A 20,601-nucleotide genomic window follows, 5' to 3' on the forward strand; every position below is an offset into this window, starting at 1 on the left:
CCTGAGAGCCTCTCATTCCCCTGGCACCTGGGACCCTCCAGTGGCTATCCACAGGTCTTCATCCCCTCTGATACATATTTTTATTCAATTTCCTGATCCTTGATACCCCTCTCAGGTCCCCTCTAGTTCCTGATACTGCCCTCCTTATCTCCTCCCCCTTCTTTCTCCCTCTCAGGTGCCCCATCTCTCCACTTCCCATGATTATCCTGATCCCCTCTGAACGTAGGACTGAAACATCCACACCCTGGTCTTTCTTCCTCCTAAGCTCCACATGGTCTGTGGGGAGTATCCTGGGCATTGTGAGTTTTCAGGTTAATATACACTTAGCAGTAAGTACATACCATGTGTGTTCTTTCATGCCTGGGTTACCTCATTAAGGAGGAGATTTTCTAGTTCCATTCACTTCCTCTGAATTTCATGAAGCCATTGTCTTATTTTTCATTTTTAAATAGATATGTTATATGTTTACATTTCAGATATCATCCCCTTTCTCCATTTCCCCTCCCCAGAAACTCCCTGTCTCATTTCTCTCCTCCTTTTAGCTTTTATACAATTTTAATTACATGCAAGTATTAAGGTTAGTTCTAGGTTGAGGAACTAGCAATACAAAAGATGCAAATAGTCAAGGAACAAGCAAGACAATAAACAAAGTTCCATGATCATTCCAGTGATCATTGTTTCTAAGGGCTTATCAGAATGACCAAAATATCTGAGCCCACTTCCCTGTCCTAGCTCAAAGCCATTTTCATGTCTGAAGCCTACTTCCTTGTTCTAGCCTAAGATTTAGATTCATGCCTGAAATTACTTCTTTGTTTTAGCCTGAGACTTAGATTCCTACCTGAAATTACTTCTTTGTTCTAGCCTAAGATTTAGATTCCTGCCTAAAATTACTTCTTTGTTCTAGCCTAATGTTAGATTCCTACCTGAAGCCCACTTGTCCTTGAACAATGTCAGATTCCTGCCAAGCAGCCCATTTCCTTGTCCTTGGCCAATGTCAGAATCTTGCCCAGCAGCCCAAAAAGCTCTCTGCCTCACCCCCTTTTTTTATTTCATAAACAAGACTGAGCCTGTCTTAGGTCATTCTGACAAGAATGCTTTCCTTACCCATCATGGAATATGCATTATCAATAGCAATGCATTTCTGTCTTACATTGGTAAGGTTCTGTGAAGAATCTTACCCATTCTTGGCTTGCCAGCCTGTTAAATTAAGAACTCTGTCTGGGGGTCCATTTTCAGTTTCAAGCCATGTACTTTGCTTGCCAACATGTTGATGTTGTTAAAGACAAGCTTTAACATGATGGGCAGGAATAAAAGTATTCCCAGGACAAAAAGGGTTAGCATGATCAAACTATATATGCCATTCTTGAAGCCTGACCAAAATAGGAATACTGACCTCAGGCCATGGGTAATTTTATCAGCAATATTTTCCACATCAACTCTCAGCAGAGCAGCATTCTTTAAATTTATAAGCTCACTATGCAAAGTTAAAACAACCAGAGAGGTGTTAGAATTATGCCAAATATACTGCAAGTGTCTTTAAACTTTTTCCTAATTATAATGACTATCACTGTAAATTTTAGAACTAACACAAATCCAATGGTATTTGGCATGACACTTGAGATGGTTCCTTACTCTTAAACTCTGAACCCCCTTTCAATAATTTGAATAGGATAAAGAGCATCAATCTGTTTTTCCAAATGCCTATCTAAATCCTCTTGTATATTCAACACATTAGTAACTTTTTTTTGCTAAATGATTAACACAAGTAGCTGTCTTAACTTCTTGTGTCAAAGCAATTGCAGAAGCAGTGTTGTCAGCAGTTAATGTAATTAAAGCTTTTATACCAGCAATAATCAAGCACACCACCCTCTTGCATTTGCCTAAAGCCTGATTCACTTCTTCCAGTACTTGCAAGTTTTTTTCAGAATACCAAGGTTCTGTGATACTCAGGGCAATAAAACAAAAGCTGGTTGATAGACCTCTGTAACAGACATGCCGAGTTTCAACACACTAACACAATTAGAAAGTGTACAATCAATGCAACTTACATTAAATACTGTAGAAGAAACAAAAATAATTTTAACATGACAATTAAAAGAGCCTTAACACATGTACTAAGACTTGTTTGAAATCCAGATCCAACTTTATCTCTTGCTAACATAACATCATAGAGAACTGCAGCTAACTTCCAAATATATCTCTGAAAATGTCCAGATCCAGTCTTCCAAATGAAGACTGTTATTTACAATATTGGATTGATTTCTAGACCAGTCCATGATTAAGTCCAAATTACTGGTCACATTTAAGGAAAATATAAGAGTCATTATAATTTCTTTTTTGATTCTCTGTTCTACAAAGTCTAAAAACTTAAGGCAAGGCAGCTTGTCCCATCTGGATATATAGGCAAGCAAAGGTGGGTCAGAAACATATGTCCAATACAGCTTTCCAGTCACCATTGTCAGGACATTTATCAAGCTCACAGGTCAGCATCATCTTTGTCCTGGCATCAGCATGTCTCACCTGTCTCTCTGGCAGCCACCATACTCATTCAGTATCCTGAAGAAAAAACACAACATGCCCTTTTCCCCATATTAAATACCTGATTGGGATCATGCCTTATGCCAGTAAGTGGATTTTTCCCTTTCACCTAGGCATAAGTATGCCTAGTTATAGGGTGCTATAGACACTCAGCAGAGAGTTCCTTGGCATCCAAAATGTAAACAAATTTAAAATAAAAAGACATGATTTAAATAAATTTGTGGTATATGGGGATATATCTCCTACTTTTTTATTTTATGAGGATATTATTTTAAAGTTCCATGGGTCCTTTCCACAGTCTCTTGTCCTTAAGAATTATAAGAAATCCCATTAATATGGGTAATATTAAATTGTTGACAAAAAGTTATCTGTTGAAGGACATCTGGGTTCTTTCCATCTTCTGGCTATTATAATTAAGGCTACCATGAACATAGTGGAGCATATGTCCTTGTTATATGTTGGAGCATCTTCTGCATAAATGGCTGGGAGTGGTATAGCTGGGTCCTCAGGTAATGCTATGTCCAATTTTCTGAGGAACCACCAGACTGATTTCCAAAGTCATTTTACCAGCTTGCAGTCCCACCAGGAATGGAGAAGTGTTCCTCTTTCTCCACATCCTCACCAGCATCTCTTGTCACCTGAGTTTTTGATCTTAGCCATTCTGACTGGTGTGAGGCAGAATGTTAGAGTCCTTTCGATTTGCATTTTCCTGATGACTAAGGATGTTGAACATTTCTTTAGATGCTTTTTAGCCATGTGAGATTCCTCAGTTGAGAATTTTCTGTTTAGCTCTGTTCCCCATCTTTAAATAGAGTTATTTTGTTCTCTGGAGTCTAACGTCTTGAGATATCAAGATGTAGGGTTGGTAAAGATCTTTTCCCAATCTGTTGGTTGCCGTTTTGTCCTATTGACAGTGTCCTTTGCCATACAGAAGGTTTTCAATATTATGATGTCCCATTTGTCAATTCTTGATCTTAGCACATAAGCCATTGGTGTTCTGTTCAGGAAAATTTTCCCTGTGTCCATGTGTTGGAGGCTCTTCTCTACCTTCTCTTCTATTAGATTTAGTGTATCTGGTTTTATGTGGAGGTCCTTTAAACACCTGGACTTGAGCTTTGTACAAGAAGATAAGTACGGATCAATTTGCATTCTTCTATATGCTGACTTCCAGTTGAATCAGCACCATTTGTTGAAAATGCTGTTTTTTTCCCCCCAACTGATTTTTAGCTCCTTTGTCAAAAATCAAGTGACCATAGGTGTGTGGGTTCATTTCTGGGTCATCAGTTCTATTCCCTTGACCTTCCCGCTTGTCTCTGTACCAATACCATGCAGTTTTTATCACTATTGCTCTGTAGTACAGCTTGAGATCTGAGATGGTGATTCCCCCAGAAGTTCTCTTATTGTTGAGAATGATTTTTGCTATCCTGTTTTTTTTGTTATTCCAAATGAATTTGAGAATTGTTCTTTGTAATTCCATGAAGAATAGAGCTGGAATTTTGATTGGGATTGCATTGAATCTGCAGATTTCTTTTGGTAAGTTGGCCATTTTTACTATATTAATCCTGCCAGTCCATGAGCACGGGAGATCTTTTCATCTTCTGAGGTCTTCTTCGATTTCTTTCTTCAGGGACTTGAAGTTATTGTATCTTTCACTTGGTTATTTAGAGTCACAACAAGATATTTTATATTGTTTGCAACTATTGTAAAAGTTGTTGTTTCTCTAATTTCTTTCTCTTCTCATTTATCCTTTGAGTAGAGAAAGGTTACTGATTTGTTAGAGTGATTTTATATCCAGTCATTTTGCTGAAGTTGTTTATCAGCTACAGGAGCTCTCTGGCAGAATTTTTGTGGTTGACTATGTATGGTACCACATCATCTGTAAATAGTAATATTTTGACCTCCTCCTTCCCAATTTGTATCCCTTTGATCTCCTTTTGTTATCTAATTGGTCTGGCTAGAAGTATATTGAATAGGTAGGGAGAGAGTAGACTTGTGCCTGATTTTAATGAGAGTGTTTTGAGTTTCTCTTCATTTAGTTTGATGTTGACTATTAGTTTCCTGTACACTGCTTTTATTACATTTAGGTATGAACCTTGAATTCCTGATTTTTCCAATACTTTTAACATGAAGGAGTGTTATATTTTATTACAGGCTTTTTCAACATCTAATGATATGTTCGTGTGATTTATTTTCTTTTTTGAAAAGAAACACACCTCAGTATCTTTCCTCTGAGGTAGTGTCTTCCTTTCTCACTGAGGTGTCTTTCCTGTATGTGTTAGTTTGTTTATATAGTGGATTACATTGATGGATTTTCATATATTGAACCATCCCTACATTCCTGGGATGGCGAAAGATTGTTTTGATATGTTCTTGGATTCGGTTTACGAGAATTTTATTGAGTATGTTTGCATCAATATTCCTGAGGGAAATAGCTCTGAAGTTCTATTTATTTATTGGGTCTTTTTGTGGTTTAGGTATCAGTGTAACTTTGGCTTCATAGATAGATTTGGGTAATGTTCCTTCTGTTTCTATTTTGTGGAATAGTTTGAGAAGTATTGGTATTATGTTTTCTTTGAAGGTCTTATAAATTCTGCACTAAAACCGTCTGGCTCTGGCCTTTTTTTTTGGTTGGGAGACTTTTAATGACTGCTTCTATTTCTTTAGGGATATGGGGCTGTTTAGATGGTTTATCTGATCCTGACTTAACTTTGGTACCTGGTATCTGTCTAGAAAATCATCCATTTCATCCAGATTTTTCAGCTTTGTTGAGTATAGGCTTTTGTAGTAGGGTTGGATGATTTTTTTTGCATTTCCTCAGTTTCTCTTGTTATGTCTCTCCTTTCATTACTGATTTTGTTAATTTGGATACTATACTGTCTCTTTGTCCTCTAGTTAGTTTGGCTAAGGGTTTATATATCTTGTTGATTTTCTCAAAAACCAGCGTCTTGTTTTGTTGTTTTCCTTGTATAGCTCTCTTTGTTTCTACTTGGTTGATTTCAGCCCTGAGTTTGATTATTTCCTGACATCTAGTCCTCTTGGGTGTATTTGATTCTTTTTGTTCTAGAGCTTTCAGATGTGCTGTTAAGCTGCTAGTGTACAAACTCTCCAATTTCTTTATGGTGGAACTCAGGGCTATGAGTTTTCCTCTTAGTACTGATTTCATTGTGTCCCATAAGTTTGAATATATTATGCCTTTATTTTCATCAAATTCTAAAGTCTTTAACTTCTTTTTTAAAAATTTCTTTGTCCAAGTTATCATTGAGTAAATAGTTGTTCAGCTTCCATGTGTATGTGGGTTTTCTGTTGTTTTTGTTGCTATTGAAGAGCAGCCATAGTCAGTGGTGGTCACATAGAATACATGGGATTAATTCAGTATTCTTGTGTCTGTTGAGGTTTGTTTTTTGTTCAATTATATCATCAATTTCTGTGAAGGTATCATGAGGTGCTGAGAAGAAGGTATATTCTTTTCTTTTAGGGTGAAATGTTCTGTAGATATCTGTTAAATCCATTTGGTTCATAATATTTTTAGTTTCATTATGTCTCTGTTTATATTTTGTTTCCATGATCTGTCCAATCATGAGAGTGGGTGTTGAAATTTTCTACTGTTATTGTGTGAGGTTCAGTGTGTGCTTTGAGCTTCCATAATATTTTTTTTTTTGTAAATGTTGGTGCCCTTGTATTTGTGGCATAGATGTTCAGAATTGGGAGTTCATCTTGGTGGATTTTTCCTTTGATGAGTATGTGGAATCCTTTTTCATCTTTTTAATAACTTTTGGTTGAAAGAACATTTTATTGGATATTTGATTGGCTACTCCAGCTTGTTTCTTGGGACCATATGCTCAGAAACTTTTTTTCAGCCTTTTCCTCTGAGGTAGTGTCTGTCTTTGACTCTGAGGTGTGTTTCCTGTATGCAGCAAAATGCTGGATCTTGTTTAAGTATCCAGTCTGTTAACCTATGTCTTTTTATTGGTGGAATTGAGTCCATTGATGTTGAGAGATATTATGGAACAATGATTATTGCTTCCTGTTATTTTTTTTTGTTAGAGGTGGAATTATATTTGTGTGTTTTTCTTCTTTTGGGATTGTTGTGAAAAGATTAATTTCTTGCTTTTTCTTGGGTGTAGTTTCCCTCCTTGTGTTGGACTTTTTCTTCTATTGTCTTCTGTAGTGCTGGATTAGAGGAAAGATATTGTTTAAATTTGGTTTTGTCTTGGAATACCTTGGTTCCTCCATCTATGGTAATTGAGACTTTTGTGGTGTATAGTAGCCTTAGGGTTTGTATGACATCTCCCAAGGATCTTCTGGCTTTTAGAGTCTCTGTTGAGAAATCTGGAGTAATTCTGATAGGTCTGCCTTTATATGTTCCTTGACCTTTTTCTCTTACTGCTTTCGGTATTCTCTCTTTATTCTGTGCATTTGGTGTTTTAATTATTATGGGATGATAGGAATTTCTTTTTTGGCTCCATCTGTTTGGTGTTCTGTAGGCTTCTTGTATGTTTATGGGCATCCCTTTCTTTAGGTTATGGAAAGTTTTCTTCCATATTTTTGTTGAAGATGTTTGCTTGCCCTTTGAGTTGGGAATCTTCACCCACTTCAATGCCTATTATTATCAGGTTTGATCTTTTCATTGTGTCCTGGATTTCTTGAATGTTTTGAGTTAGGGCCTTTTTTCATTTTTCATCTTTCTTGACTGTTGTGTTGATGTCTTCTATTATATCTTCGGTACCTGCAATTCTCTCTTCTATCTCTTGTGTTTTATTGGTGATGCTTGTATCTGTGACTCCTCCTCTTTTTTCTAGGTTTTCCATTTCCTGGGTTTTCTCCCTTTGTGTATACTTCAATGTTTCTATTTCCATTTTTAGATCCAGGACAATTTTGTTCAGTTTCTTCACCTGTTTGATTGTGTTTTCCTGTATTTCTTTAAGTGATTTGTGTGTTTTCTCTTTAAGGGCTTTTACTTACCTGTGTTCTCCTGAATTTGTTTAAGGGAATTATTTATGTCCTTCTTAAAATCCTCTGTCATCTTCATGGTATAGGAATTTTGATCTGAATCTTGCTTTATAGGTGTGTTGGGCTATCCAGGTCTCTCTGTGGTCCAGTTCTCTGGGGTCCCAGTTCTTCCAGGTATTCGTACAGGTTTAGAGTCTCATCTCTGATCCTAAATGTGTCAGAGTACCTGGGGAGTCAAGCTGCAACTGGGGTTTGGGCATCCCAGAGCAAAAGCTCTGCCCCCAGCACAGGTGTAAACCAGAAGGAACGAGAGTCTCTGGCTGGGAAGGATATCTGTGTTCTGGAGTAAGGGGGTCCTGTTTCAGGCAGGTATTGTGGCAGGTTTGGTGTTTCCCCTGTGATCCTGGATGTGAAAGAATACCTGGGGTATTCTTAAGCTGCAACTGGGGTGTGAGCTGAGTTTGTTGAAATCCAGAGCAGAGGCTCTGTTCCCAGCCCAGGTCCAAAATGGAAGGTGACCTTTGTATGTTCTAAGTCTTAAGTAAGCACAGAAATCGTTCATCTCCCCAGCCTACTTCCTGTCTTTAATAGAGTTTGCTTTTTTTCCCAGGTGTTTACAGTAAGCCCTCACTCTCAGCTCATCCCAGCTCATCAGTCCTTCCAGGCAGGGATGTGACCCTAAAGTGCCAGAGCCCACACAGTTTTGATGAATTTGTTCTATTTAAAGAGGGGGATACTAGGCCTTCTAGAAGACCTGAGAAATGGTACCGGGCCAATTTCCCTATCATCACAGTGACTGCTGCTCACAGTGGGGCTTACCGGTGTTACAGCTATTACAGCTCATCTCCATACCTGTGGTCAGCTCCGAGTGACCCTCTAGTGCTTGTGGTTACTGGTAAGTGGGTCCAGATTCAAGATTTTTTTTCTTTGGCATATGTGGAAATTTCAAGGGAGTCAGGTGTGGGCAAGGAGAGCCTCTGGCTCCAATCAGCTTTGAAGGTGTATAAGTGTCCTATAGCTGCTATAACAAATCACCACAGACTGTTTTTTTTAAAAAAAAAGATTTATTTTATGTATATGAGTACACTGTAGCTGTCTTCAGACACACCAGAAGCTGGCATTGGGATGTGTAACCAGGAAATTGGTTACATTGGTTGTGAGCCACCATGTGGTTGCTGGGAATTGAACTCAGGACCTCTGGAAGCACAGTCAGTGCTCTTAACCGCTGAGCCATCTCTCCAGCCCCCCCCCCAACTCTTGTTGGCTCACAATAACACAGATTTATTACCTTAACATTGTAAAAGTCTCACGTCTGTAAAAGGTCTCACTTTCTATAAAATAGAGCTGTCAATGACTTCAGTTCCAGTCACAAAGCTAAGGTGTAAAACTGACCAAAGGAATGTATAAAGAAAACAAACATTTTTAGCCTCTCAAAGGATTAACTACTAATAAACATGAAAAGTGCACCATGTCACTAGCACCATAGAAATGCAGATTAAAAAGATTTTTGAGAATCTAGCTTATCCCAGAATAGTGGTCATCAAGCAAACAAATCACAAATCCTAGTGAGAATGTGGACAAAAATGAGCCATTCTTTATCGCCAAACACTATGGGAACCAATGTAGATTTCACTTAGAAAACTAAAAATGTATAACATACACACACACACACACACACACACACACACACACACTACAGAGACATACACTACTATTTATTGTAACACTGTTCACATCAGCTAAGTTATGGAACCAACCCATTTGTCCATCAACAGAGGGATGGATAAAGAAAAGTAGATGTAATTCATAACCAGAGGGAACGTTTTTCGGCCATAAAGATGACTACAATGATGGGTATGTAGGAATGGATCCAACTGGAGGTAAATACATTAAATAAATTAAGTCAGTCTCAGAAAGACAAATCTGTTTTCTTTCATTTGTGTCTATAGATTCTATATAGATACATACAATTGTGTGTTTACACACAGCAAGGAAGCTGAGCGCAAACTCTCTAGGGCAGTAATTCTGAGCTCATAGGTCAATAACCCTTTCATTAGAGGTCACCATTGAAAAACAGATATTTACATTATAATCCATACCAGTAGCTAAATTACAATTATGAAGTAGCAACAAAAATAATTTTATGGTTGGAGGTCACCACAACATGAGGAACTGTTCTAAAGGGTCACAGCATTAGAAGGTTGAGAATCACCGCTCTAAGAGTTACAATGGGACTAATGGAAGGGAGGCAGAGCAGGGAGAATCTGTTCAAAGTACTTCATATAATATATGTATGCATGAATACACATATACATATATGTATACACACACAAAATGGCCTAACATAATTCAGTATAATAAAATAAAGAAATGATTAAGGAAGAACAACAAAAAAAGTTACAAAGATCTGTGGAATATAAAAAACTAAATAAAACAAAATGCATGGTTGAGATTTTACTAGCAGATTGTCTTTTGTTTCTATATTTCTTTAGAAACCTTTTTGCCTATCAGCTTTTAGTTTACCTGGACCAGCAGGTTATTCTTCAGTAACAAAGTCCTGAGAGAGAGAACCAGGGGTCGGAGGGTAAAGAGGATAGAAGCTAGGGAAGATAAGCAACTTTGAGATTGAGAGGTCCTGCACATGCTATGACTTTTGCCAATCAAGCTTATTAAGAAGTACATACAATATCTTATATACTATTTTCAGGGAAGAAACAGAATAAAGTCAGCAGAAACTATTATACAATGGGATGACGTCAGTAGGGGACTAATCAAGCAATATTGTGTGAGGGGAACACAGTTATCATCAAGAGCATTACAGAGCAGCCTTGTGACTGGAATCTCTAGTTTCTTCAAGATAAAAATTTAAGTTCCAAGAAACTGAAACCTTGACTCCTCCAAGGCCCTAGGCCCAGTCTTGAGCAAGGATAAAGAACATGGCTCCTTTTGTCCTTTCATCAGGGCCTCTGAGAAAGCCTTGGATCCATTCTGTTCTCTACAGTTTGTCATTGCGTAAAGTTGCCTGAGAAACAACTTAAAGGAGGAAAGATTTATTTGTTTTACACTTTCAGAGGCTTCCTTTTATTCGTGGTAGTCTGCTTCTGTGTTCCTGGGCTAAAGATAAAGAAGAGCTTCAAGGCACAAAGATGTCGTAGAGTAAGGCCACTGAACTCATGGCAGCCAGGAAGGAGAATGATCATAGGAAGGGACTAAGTCAAGATGTGCTCTTCAAAGACATGCTTGTGACCAACTGCCCCCAACCATGCTGCACCCGCTACAGTTTCCCCTACCACCCAATGAATCCATCAGTGGGTTAATCCATTGATCGTGTTCTTTTTGATGTTTCTGGAAATGCTCTCATAGACACAGCTAGAAGTGTGCATTCCTACTTTCTTAGTCGATAGCAAGAAGCATCACACTTATTGTAAAAATATAATAGTATAGGTACCTGCAAAGTAAGATCTGAAGGGTTTTCTTCTTTGGTCCTCTAAACCTCAATTAATTCTTAGATTTTGTGCTTTAACAGTTTTACTATCTATGACTCTATAGAATTAGCAGTCTGAACAAAAATGATTAATTCACTAAGAAAAAGGAATATAAACCTATTAAAGATTATGAGGCCAATGACCAGGATGCCTGCTGTGAGATAGCATCTTCTTGATATGACAGGGAAGCCGTGTCCATGAAATCTCAATGCTATGGTTGCCTAAACAAGACCTGAGTAATGACAACTCCACTCGACATTGCCAACTCTGAAATCTCACAAGGCCCCGCCTCTAGACGAAGACCTATAGGCAATCAGTGGCTGCTGAGACAGAGAATTAGTCTTCTCAGAAACAAGCTCCTGATAGATTATTCAATCTCAGATGGAAATCTCTAAACACGTGTACATCTGAGAATAATTAAATGGAATCAGCTTATATTTTTATATGCATAACACTAACAAAAAAGTCATGAATTTGAGGTAGAGTAGAAGAAACATGAGGTGAATTGAAAAGGGAAAAGTACGGGTTAGAAATGAGATAAGTACAGTACTTATATATAAAATTCTCAAAAGATTAAATGAAAAATAAATGAATATATGACACAGCAACAATTATTTTGGGCTCATAAATTGCTGGGTTGGTTTCTTTTGCTTTTGTATTCCCAGTATTTTATTTTTTTAGTTTAAAAAATTTATTTTTTAAAATTAGGGTCTTATGTATCTCAGGCTGGTTTGGATTTATTATGTTCAAGCCAAGGAGAATAACCTTGAACTTCTGGTTACTGGGACTACAGGCTTGAGCTACTATGTGGTTTATGTGGCAGGGATGGAGCCCAGAGCTTTGCGCATACACTATCCCAGCCGAGTTACATCTTCAATCTACTTTCTGACTTGTCAATTTTGATTTTCCTATAGAATGGAAATTAGAAAACATTATTAAAAACTGAAAGTCTGAAATGTTATGGATTGTAAGAATGATTTAGAATAATGAATGAAATGTATCTCAGTGGCATTGCACATACTCAGCATGTCCAGGGCACCTAGGTTAAACTCTAAGTACCAAAGAAAAATATGAATGAATGAAAAATGTCATTTATTTTATAAATAATAAATAAAATATAATTATGTAATATACAATATAATAGATTTAGTTATATATTATTATAGAATAACAAATAATAAAAAGGACTATCATATAGTCTTTTACTCCAAAACTCAGAATACCGTACACTGCTTTAAGTCTCCATCTCACCTCCCATTGCATACTTCCTTGCATCTGTGGTTCCTGATGCATTTCCAAAACTTTTCCCATGGTTCTCATCTCCACATTGAATTCCTGGGGACAAGCACCAGGAAAGTGACCAATGACAAGTGAGGGTATTGGAGACAAGGGTCCAGCTAAGACAAAGGTAGAGAAGCAGTTGTAGACTGTACCAGGGAGAATTTCCAGTCAGTCAGCAGTGGAAACTTCTTCATATTCACTTGCTTTGTGAGAAAATCAAGTCCTATAAATGTTTAATTATTTTCTTAGAACCCATAGTTAACCCATAGAGTACCAATTTCTCTCCTTTTCTGATTTCTCAGGACCCTCTACCACTCCCAGCCTGGTACCCACAGAGGTACCATATCCCACAACAGGTGAGTTCAGTAGATTCTGGTTTCTGGGGAATGAAGTTCTACTACAAATGTGCCTGAAAATATAGTCCCTATCCTCAAGTGGTATACTCACAGGCTTAATGGGTTCAAGAAACATTTTGGTAAAAACAATAGACAGTTTCATGGAAGACATTGTACTTAGGAGGCAAGGAGACTCCTAAAGCACAAACTAATAACTGCTTCTTTCATGATACTTGTTTAAAACTGAGATACGATTCACATATCATGTGTCTACTGAGATTGTTATAACTACACAAATACAAGCTAACCAACCAACCAACCAACCCACCAACCAACCAACCAACCAACCCACCCACCCACCAACCAACCCACCAACCAACCAACCAACCAACCCACCAACCAACCCACCAACCAACCAACCAACCCACCAACCAACCCACCAACCAACCAACCAACCCACCAACCAACCAACCCACCCACCAACCAACCAACCCACCAACCAACCAACCAACCAACCAACCCACCAACCAACCAACCAACCAACCCACCAACCAACCAACCAACCAACCAAACCACCAACCAACCAACCAACCAACCAACCAACCCACCAACCCACCCACCAACCAACCAACCAACCAACCAACCCACCAACCCACCAACCAACCAACCAACCAACCCACCCACCAACCAACCCACCAACCAACCCACCAACCAACCAATCAACCAACCAACCAACCCACCAATCAACCCACCAACCAACCAACCAACCCACCAACCAACCCACCAACCAACCAACCAACCAACCCACCAACCAACCAACCAACCCACCAACCAACCCACCAACCAACCCACCAACCAACCAACCAACCAACCAACCAACCAACCCACCAACCCACCAACCAACCCACCCACCAACCAACCAACCAACCCACCAGCCAACCCACCAACCAACCAACCAACCCACCAACCCACCAACCCACCAACCAACCCACCCACCAACCAACCAACCAACCAACCAACCAACCCACCAACCCACCAACCAACCCACCCACCAACCAACCAACCAACCCACCAGCCAACCCACCAACCAACCAACCAACCCACCAACCCACCAACCAACCAACCAACCAACCAACCAACCAACCAACCAACCCACCAACCCACCAACCAACCAACCAACCCACCAACCAACCAACCAACCCACCAACCAACCCACCAACCAACCAACCAACCCACCCACCCACCCACCCACCCACCCACCCACCAACCAACCAACCAACCAACCTACCAACCCACCAACCCACCAACCCACCTACCAACCCACCAACCAACCCACCAACCAATCAACCAACCAACCCACCAACCAACCAACCAACCAACCAACCAACCAACTAACAAACTAAAAAGCCAGCAACCACTCAACCAAGTAACCAATCAGGACAAGCATTGGAAAGATTCAGAGCTTATCTGAGCTTGGGTTTTATTGTTGTGAAGAGACACCGTGACCATGACAACCACCATAATTTAATTATAAATTATTAAATTTATTTAATTATAAATTATAAATTTATATGAAAATTTATTTAATTATAAACTATAATTAAATAAATATAAATTAAATAATATAATTAAATAATTATAAATTATTAATTAAATTTATTTAATTATAAATTATAAATTTATATTAAAATTATAAATTTAATTATAAATTATAAATATATTTTATTTATATATATAAAATTATAAATAAATTATATTTATAATTTATAATTAAATTATATTTAATTATAAAATTAAATGTTTTATAAAGGAAAACATTTAATTGGGGCTGGCTTACAGTTTCAGAGGTTTAGTCCATTATTGTCATGGTGGGAAGCATGGTGGCATTCAGGGAGACATGGTGCTGGAGAAGGAGCTGAGAGTTCTGCATCTTGATCTATAGGCAGCAGGAGATTGTGTGCCATTCTAGGTGAAGCTTGAGCACAGGAGACCTCAAAGCCCACTCCCATAATGATACACTTTTCCCACCAAGGCTACTTCAACAAGGCCACAACTCCTAATAGTGCCACTCTCTATGGGTAAAGCATTCAAACACATGAGTCTATGGGGGTCATACCCAGAGTTTTCTGCATTACATCTACTACATATGATTTGAAAACTAGTCTTGCATTCTCTCAGAAGTTAAACAGAGTTATCCTATGACACAGCGATTCTAAAACTCTTGTGTTAGCACTAAATAAAAACTAAAAACCTAAAAGAAAAAGAAAAGTGAAAACTTACTATTTTAGCTACTTTTTTAATTGCTGTGATAAGAACACCATGACCAATGTAACTTATAGAAGAAAATATTTACTGGGCCTTACAGTTTCAGAGGGTGAGTTTATGACCATCATGGTGTGGAATATGGTAGCAGATGGGCAGGCATAGGCATAACACTGTAGCTGTAACAAAGAGCTTGTGTTGTGACCCACAAGCATGTGGCAGAGAGAGAGGGTGAGAACAAGAGAGAGAGAGAGAGAGAGAGAGAGAGAGAGAGAGAGAGAGAGAGAGAGAGAGAGAGAGAGAAAGTGAAAGAGCAAGAGAGCTGAGAGATTGAGAGCAAGAGAGAGGGGTGGGGGTGGGGGGGAGAAACCGTCTCCAACAAGGCCAAACCTTCTAATCCTTCCCAAACACTTTTATCAACTGGGGAACAGACATTCAAATATTTGAGCCTATGGGGGGGGGGAGACATTCTCATTTAAACTCCTCCAATTTTGTTCATATCAGTTCTCATATGTAGCTGTTTATAACAGCTTCATTCATACCAGCCCCAAGGTGGAAACAACTTAAATGTCTATCAGTTGAAAAAGGGTCCAATTCTTTGAGGCCACTGGGCACTAAGTGCAGGGGTTTTTGAATTTATTAAATGCAGTAGTTGGACGATATGTGTCAGAAGAACTATGTTTAGAGAACACAGGTGTCTCAGAAGGGGTCTAGAGAGTCGGGGCACTTGGGATGAACTGTCATTATTCTATTTCCTTATAACATTCTTGTTTGAAACTTTTAGAAGCCTCCAGGAGACCTTCAACCTTACCCTCAAACAAAATATCTGCAACTGGTGAGTAAGTAGACATTTAAAGCTCAATACAAAAGGGGCACAAGGATGGGTTTCTCCTTCCTACCATCAAAGTCTATCTATAGTCATTTTTATTGGATATTTTATTTATTTACATTTCAGATGTCATCCCCTTTCTCCATTCCCCTGCCCTAGAAACCCCCTATCCCATCCCTCCTCCTCCTTTTTGCTTTTATACCATTTTAATTACATGCAAGTATTAAGGTCAGTTCTAAGTTGAGGAACTAGCAATACAATAGATGCAAATAGTCAAGGAACAAGCAGGACAATAAACACGAATAATCAAAGAACAAGCAAGGCAATACACAAAGTTTTCTGATTACTCCCATGAACACTTTCTAAGGGCTTATCAGGATGACCAAAATATCTGAGCCTAATTCCCTGTCCCAGCCCAAAGTCATTTTCATGTCTTAGACCTGCTTCCTTGTTCTAGCCTAAGGTTTAGATTTCTGCCTGAAATTACTTCGTTGTTCTAGCCTAATGTCAGATTCTTGCCAAGCGCCCCCAAAAGCTCTCTGCCTCTCCCTTTTTAAAAATTTCATAAACATTGGGTCATAGTTTCATGTAGCCTTGGCTGGTCTCAAATCCACTATATAGCAGAGGATGACCTTGAACTGTCCCTCTGTTTGCATCTCTTGTGTGCTGGAATTACGGGCATTTGCTACCACATTCAGCTTATGTTGTGCTTGGATCAAACTCAGGGCTTGATGTATGCAATAAAAAAATTAAAACAAAACAAAAAAGAAATTTAAAAAAAAAAGAAGATAACTGTGAGAGTGAGGGAGATGAGGAATGTCCTTATTTGACTATTTGGAAAACTTCAACCTTCTCACTAAATTTTCTTGACCAATTCTGAACTCCATATGTTAATATTCTATCCCCTTTTTGTTTTGTTTTAATTTTTTTATTGGTTATTTCATTTATTTACATTTCAAATGTTATCCACCTTCCCGATTTCCTCTCTGAAAACCCTCCATCCCACCCCCACTCCGCATCCCACCCCCACTCCCCATCCCACCCCCACTCCCCATCCCACTCCCCATCTCCCTGCCTCCATGAGGGTGCTCCCTCACCTACCCGCCCACTTCCACCCCACTGCCTTAGCATTCCCCTACACTGAGGCATCAAGCCTTCACAGAACCAAGGGCCTCCCTTCCCTTTACTGTCAGACAAGGCCATCCTCTGGTAGCTGGAGCCATGGGTCCCTCCATGTGTATTCTTTGGTTGGTGGTTTAGTCCCTGGGAGCTTTGGAGCATCTGGTTGGTTGATATTGTTTTTCCTATGGGGTTGCAAACCCCTTCAGCTACTTCAGTCCTTCCCCCAACTCTTCCATTGGGGTCCCCCTGCTCAGTCCGACGGTTGGCTACAAGCATCCCCATCTGTATAGGTAGGGCTCTGCCCAAACCTCTCAGGATACTCACATCAGGCTCCTGTCAGCAAGCACTTCTTAGAATCAGCAATAGTGACTGGGTTTGGTGGCTGCATATGGGGTGGATCCCCAGGCGGGGCAAGTTATCTTCTTTTATAAGTCAGTAATATAACAAGGTGTTGATTGTCTTAGAGGAGAGATTGTATTGGGTTCACAAAGGGAGCTATGAAAGCATCACTGTATAGATAATTGGACTTATTCTGTTCTGACCCTTGTTGGTGATGGTGGGGATGACCATCTTAACTGATGGAGGAAAATAGAATCTCAAATCATGAATATGGAGTGTGGCATGGATATGAGCCTTTTAACACCTGTTGCCAACTTTCTTTCCTTTAGATTTTGCTCACCAGGAGAATGCTAAGGGGAATCTGGTCCGGATATGCCTTGGTGCGATGATTATAATAATCTTGGTGGGGCTTCTAGCAGAGGATTGGCACAGTCGGAAGAAACGCCTACAACACAGGATCAGAGCTGTGCAAAGGCCACTACCACCCCTCCCACTGGCCTAGAAATACCGGCGGCTTTCAGCAGAGGGATTGACCAGGAAGATGTTCATAACCATGGACATCACCACTAAAGCCACAGACATGGACATACTCAAGAGTGGGGAGTTTATATAAAAAATGAGTGTGGAGGTTAAATATGGGGGAGAGGCAACAAGGTCGGAGGGCGGGTCATGAGCTTTCTTTGTGCTCAATCAAGAGCTGAGCTAATGTCTACTTTGCTCTAAGAACTCCACATGGGATGGAAAAGTTTCTTTTCTGATATCTTGCGCATTGTAGGTGTCATAATAGACCTGTGTAATGGCCTTTCTTCAACTGTTGCTAACATGAATTCAAGATTAATTTACAAAATACCTGGCTTTCACCGCTGACCTGTTCCATTATTTGTGCACAAACTCTTGTTCTCTTATAGTCTGTTTTCCTCTGATCGTCTATAGCTTTAGCCTTTACCCTCTCCTCATCTTAAGTCACGGTTGGATATGTCTACTCTTTAGAAGGAAAATGTGCCCTCCAGAAAGTGGGGTAGGGCATTACTTTTTATTAGTATATAATCTATATGATCAGCATAGTCATTTTTTTGTTTATAGTACATATATTTCAAGACTTGAAATGGATGCCTAAAACCATAGAAAGTACCAAATCCTGTACCCATAATTATTTTCCTACATATATTCTCATATTTTGAGGCCATTAAAATAAGAGGTATCTGACTATAATGTCTGTGACAGTTGAGCCTCCAAACAAGGTGGCTATTACATCTTCATGAACAGGCAGGCGGTGTATACAGACCCACAACATTGGTTTACTTTCTGAAATGCAATAGTCTGGGATGGTGAAAATTTTTTTATTTCTATAATTTTTTTCCACTTAGTATTTTCAACCTAGGGTCGATTACATGTGGTGGGAACCATTTGAAGCAAAACTCCTGAAAAACAATCCATGGCTTCCCTGTATTGGAAATAATCACTTCTGGAAGATGAGGATAGTGGGACGGATGCTGGAAGTACTATAGTGTGATGAAGGTTGTTTTGGAACTAGAAAGAGGTGATGGTTGTCCACTATTGTCAGTGTGCGAAGAGCCATTGAATGATCCACTTAAAACAACTAGTAAGGCAGCTGAGCAAAGTAGTTACTGTCTATACTAGTTCACGGGAGGAGAGGTAAGAGTACATTGAGTTAAGGCTGGCTTTATACTACATATGAGTCCTCACCTCAAAAACAAATGCAATCTTATGACTTCAGATAACCGTAATGTACTGTGTATTTAAGGGACACAGAACGGTTTTGAGTGTTTTCAACAGAAAAAGACATGTTACATAATATACATATGCACATCCCATACAAATGTATAATTTTAGTTTTTATGTGTGTTAAATACTGATTTTGTAAGATGGTAATTTGTTTTATGAATTATACCTCCCAAAATATTAAAAGAACAACTTGTCTTTTCTGGTATCCATCATTTCTGCATGGGCTGTCTCTTCTAGGGAACTACGTGGAATTATCTAGAAAATGCATGCTGTTTGCTGTCATCCAGGCTTCCAGCTAGGGGTTGTTCCCTTCCTGAAAACTGAAGCTTCTGTTTTGATGGTATTTTCTGTCTTCAGATAAGTCTCTTTGAGACTTTGAAAGGGTGGCTGTCCAGCTGTTGCCTTTTGTGCACACACACAGTACTATTGAGACTGTTTTAGGCTTGTGTATTTATTTTGTAGTGGTGGTGTTGGAACTTAAGACTTCCCATATTCTAGGCACGTGTTCTAGCACTGAGTTACAGGTTCCCGCCCTAAAATCGTTAAAGTAGATAAACCTACATTTTAAAAATAAGACAAATTGGCAAGCATGCATACTTTTGTGGTGTATATTCTGCTACTAAGGAGAATTAAAGACAGAAAAAAAATGTTAAAAATAGTCTCCTGAAAGTGTTATTTAAAAAGATTTGTTTTTAAATCCAGTGTGTATGTGGGTATGTGTACACGAGTGCATTATCCTCAGTGGCTAGATGAGGGCGTCAGATACTTAGTGCTAGAGTTACAGGCAGTTGTAACTGCCTGATGTGGATGTTGGGGACTGAATTTGGGTCCTCTGGAAAAGCAGAAAAATTTTATTCTTTTCCTAAAGGGAAAGGACCTATCAATGGAGAAGAGTTCTTACATAGCACACCTACTTGTACTTAATACTTAAATATGTGTCAGTTTCACAATATGCAAGTAACTGTTATATGAAATTATTACAAATCTTACACAATAAAACTCTAAGTAATCTTGAATGGAAATACTGGTCTTACAGGTAGTTAAGAGACTGATGGTCAAGAGAACAAACTACAACACAAGAATCTAGTTATTCAGTCTGCCCTTCCCCCAGCTCCAAAAATAAAAGAACCAGCAAAGAGTGTGGAGAGTAGTGGCCTCTCATATTCGAATAAGGGCAGGTGGGATATGTGGATGTCTAAGCTTTTTCTAGTTACCCAAATATTACATATGATGGATGTACCAACAATCAGGGATGAGGGACCCATTTCTGCTGCCACTTCTGGTTTTAGACTTTTATTTTAAAAATTATGTAACTCTTACAGATTCAGAGTTACAGGTGGCTGTAAATTGTGGGTTTTAGAAACTGAACTCTGTTTCTCCTGAAGGACAGATGCATTCTTTTTTTTTGGGGGGGGGGAGGGCAGATGCACTCTTAACTGTTGAGGTATCTCTCCAGCCCCATCTGCTGCTACTTTCTATTCTTGACTTCACTTCCTGTCTACTGACCTCACTTCCTGCCTTATTTACTTCTTGTCTTCCCTTGTGCAACAGCAGCCCTGCACATAGTATAGGTGGCCATTGTAGTCTTGTGATCTTTATTGCTGTGTATTGGTGAATAGAGGGATTCAGGGAGTGCCCAGAAGTCTGAGTCAGGACTCTGGATAAGAGGTCCCTGTCATCTTATTTAGGGGCCTGGGATGTGGTCTTGGTTTGA

The 20,601-nt window shown here is 39.1% G+C and overlaps 1 protein-coding gene across 2 annotated transcripts in view; it reads left to right on the forward strand.

Annotated features, from left to right (window-relative positions):
• LOC143440852 (platelet glycoprotein VI-like) overlaps window positions 1–19,741 on the forward strand; it is a 34,218-nt gene extending 14,477 nt beyond the window's left edge. Inside the window, exons 4-7 of one of the 2 annotated variants that reach the window (XM_076927723.1) lie at window positions 8,216–8,383; window positions 12,557–12,610; window positions 15,636–15,686; window positions 17,471–19,741. In XM_076927723.1, coding sequence (XP_076783838.1) covers window positions 8,216–8,383; window positions 12,557–12,610; window positions 15,636–15,686; window positions 17,471–17,643 — 446 coding nt within the window. In that variant the 3' untranslated portion in view covers window positions 17,644–19,741. Of the gene's footprint in view, window positions 1–8,098; window positions 8,384–12,556; window positions 12,611–15,635; window positions 15,687–17,470 lie in introns of both variants that reach the window. The other variant, XM_076927722.1, reaches the window with a different exon arrangement.
• The last annotated feature ends 860 nt before the right edge of the window (window positions 19,742–20,601 follow it).

Source organism: Arvicanthis niloticus, chromosome 30 (genome assembly GCF_011762505.2).
Source record: "Arvicanthis niloticus isolate mArvNil1 chromosome 30, mArvNil1.pat.X, whole genome shotgun sequence".
Lineage (NCBI taxonomy): Eukaryota > Metazoa > Chordata > Mammalia > Rodentia > Muridae > Arvicanthis > Arvicanthis niloticus.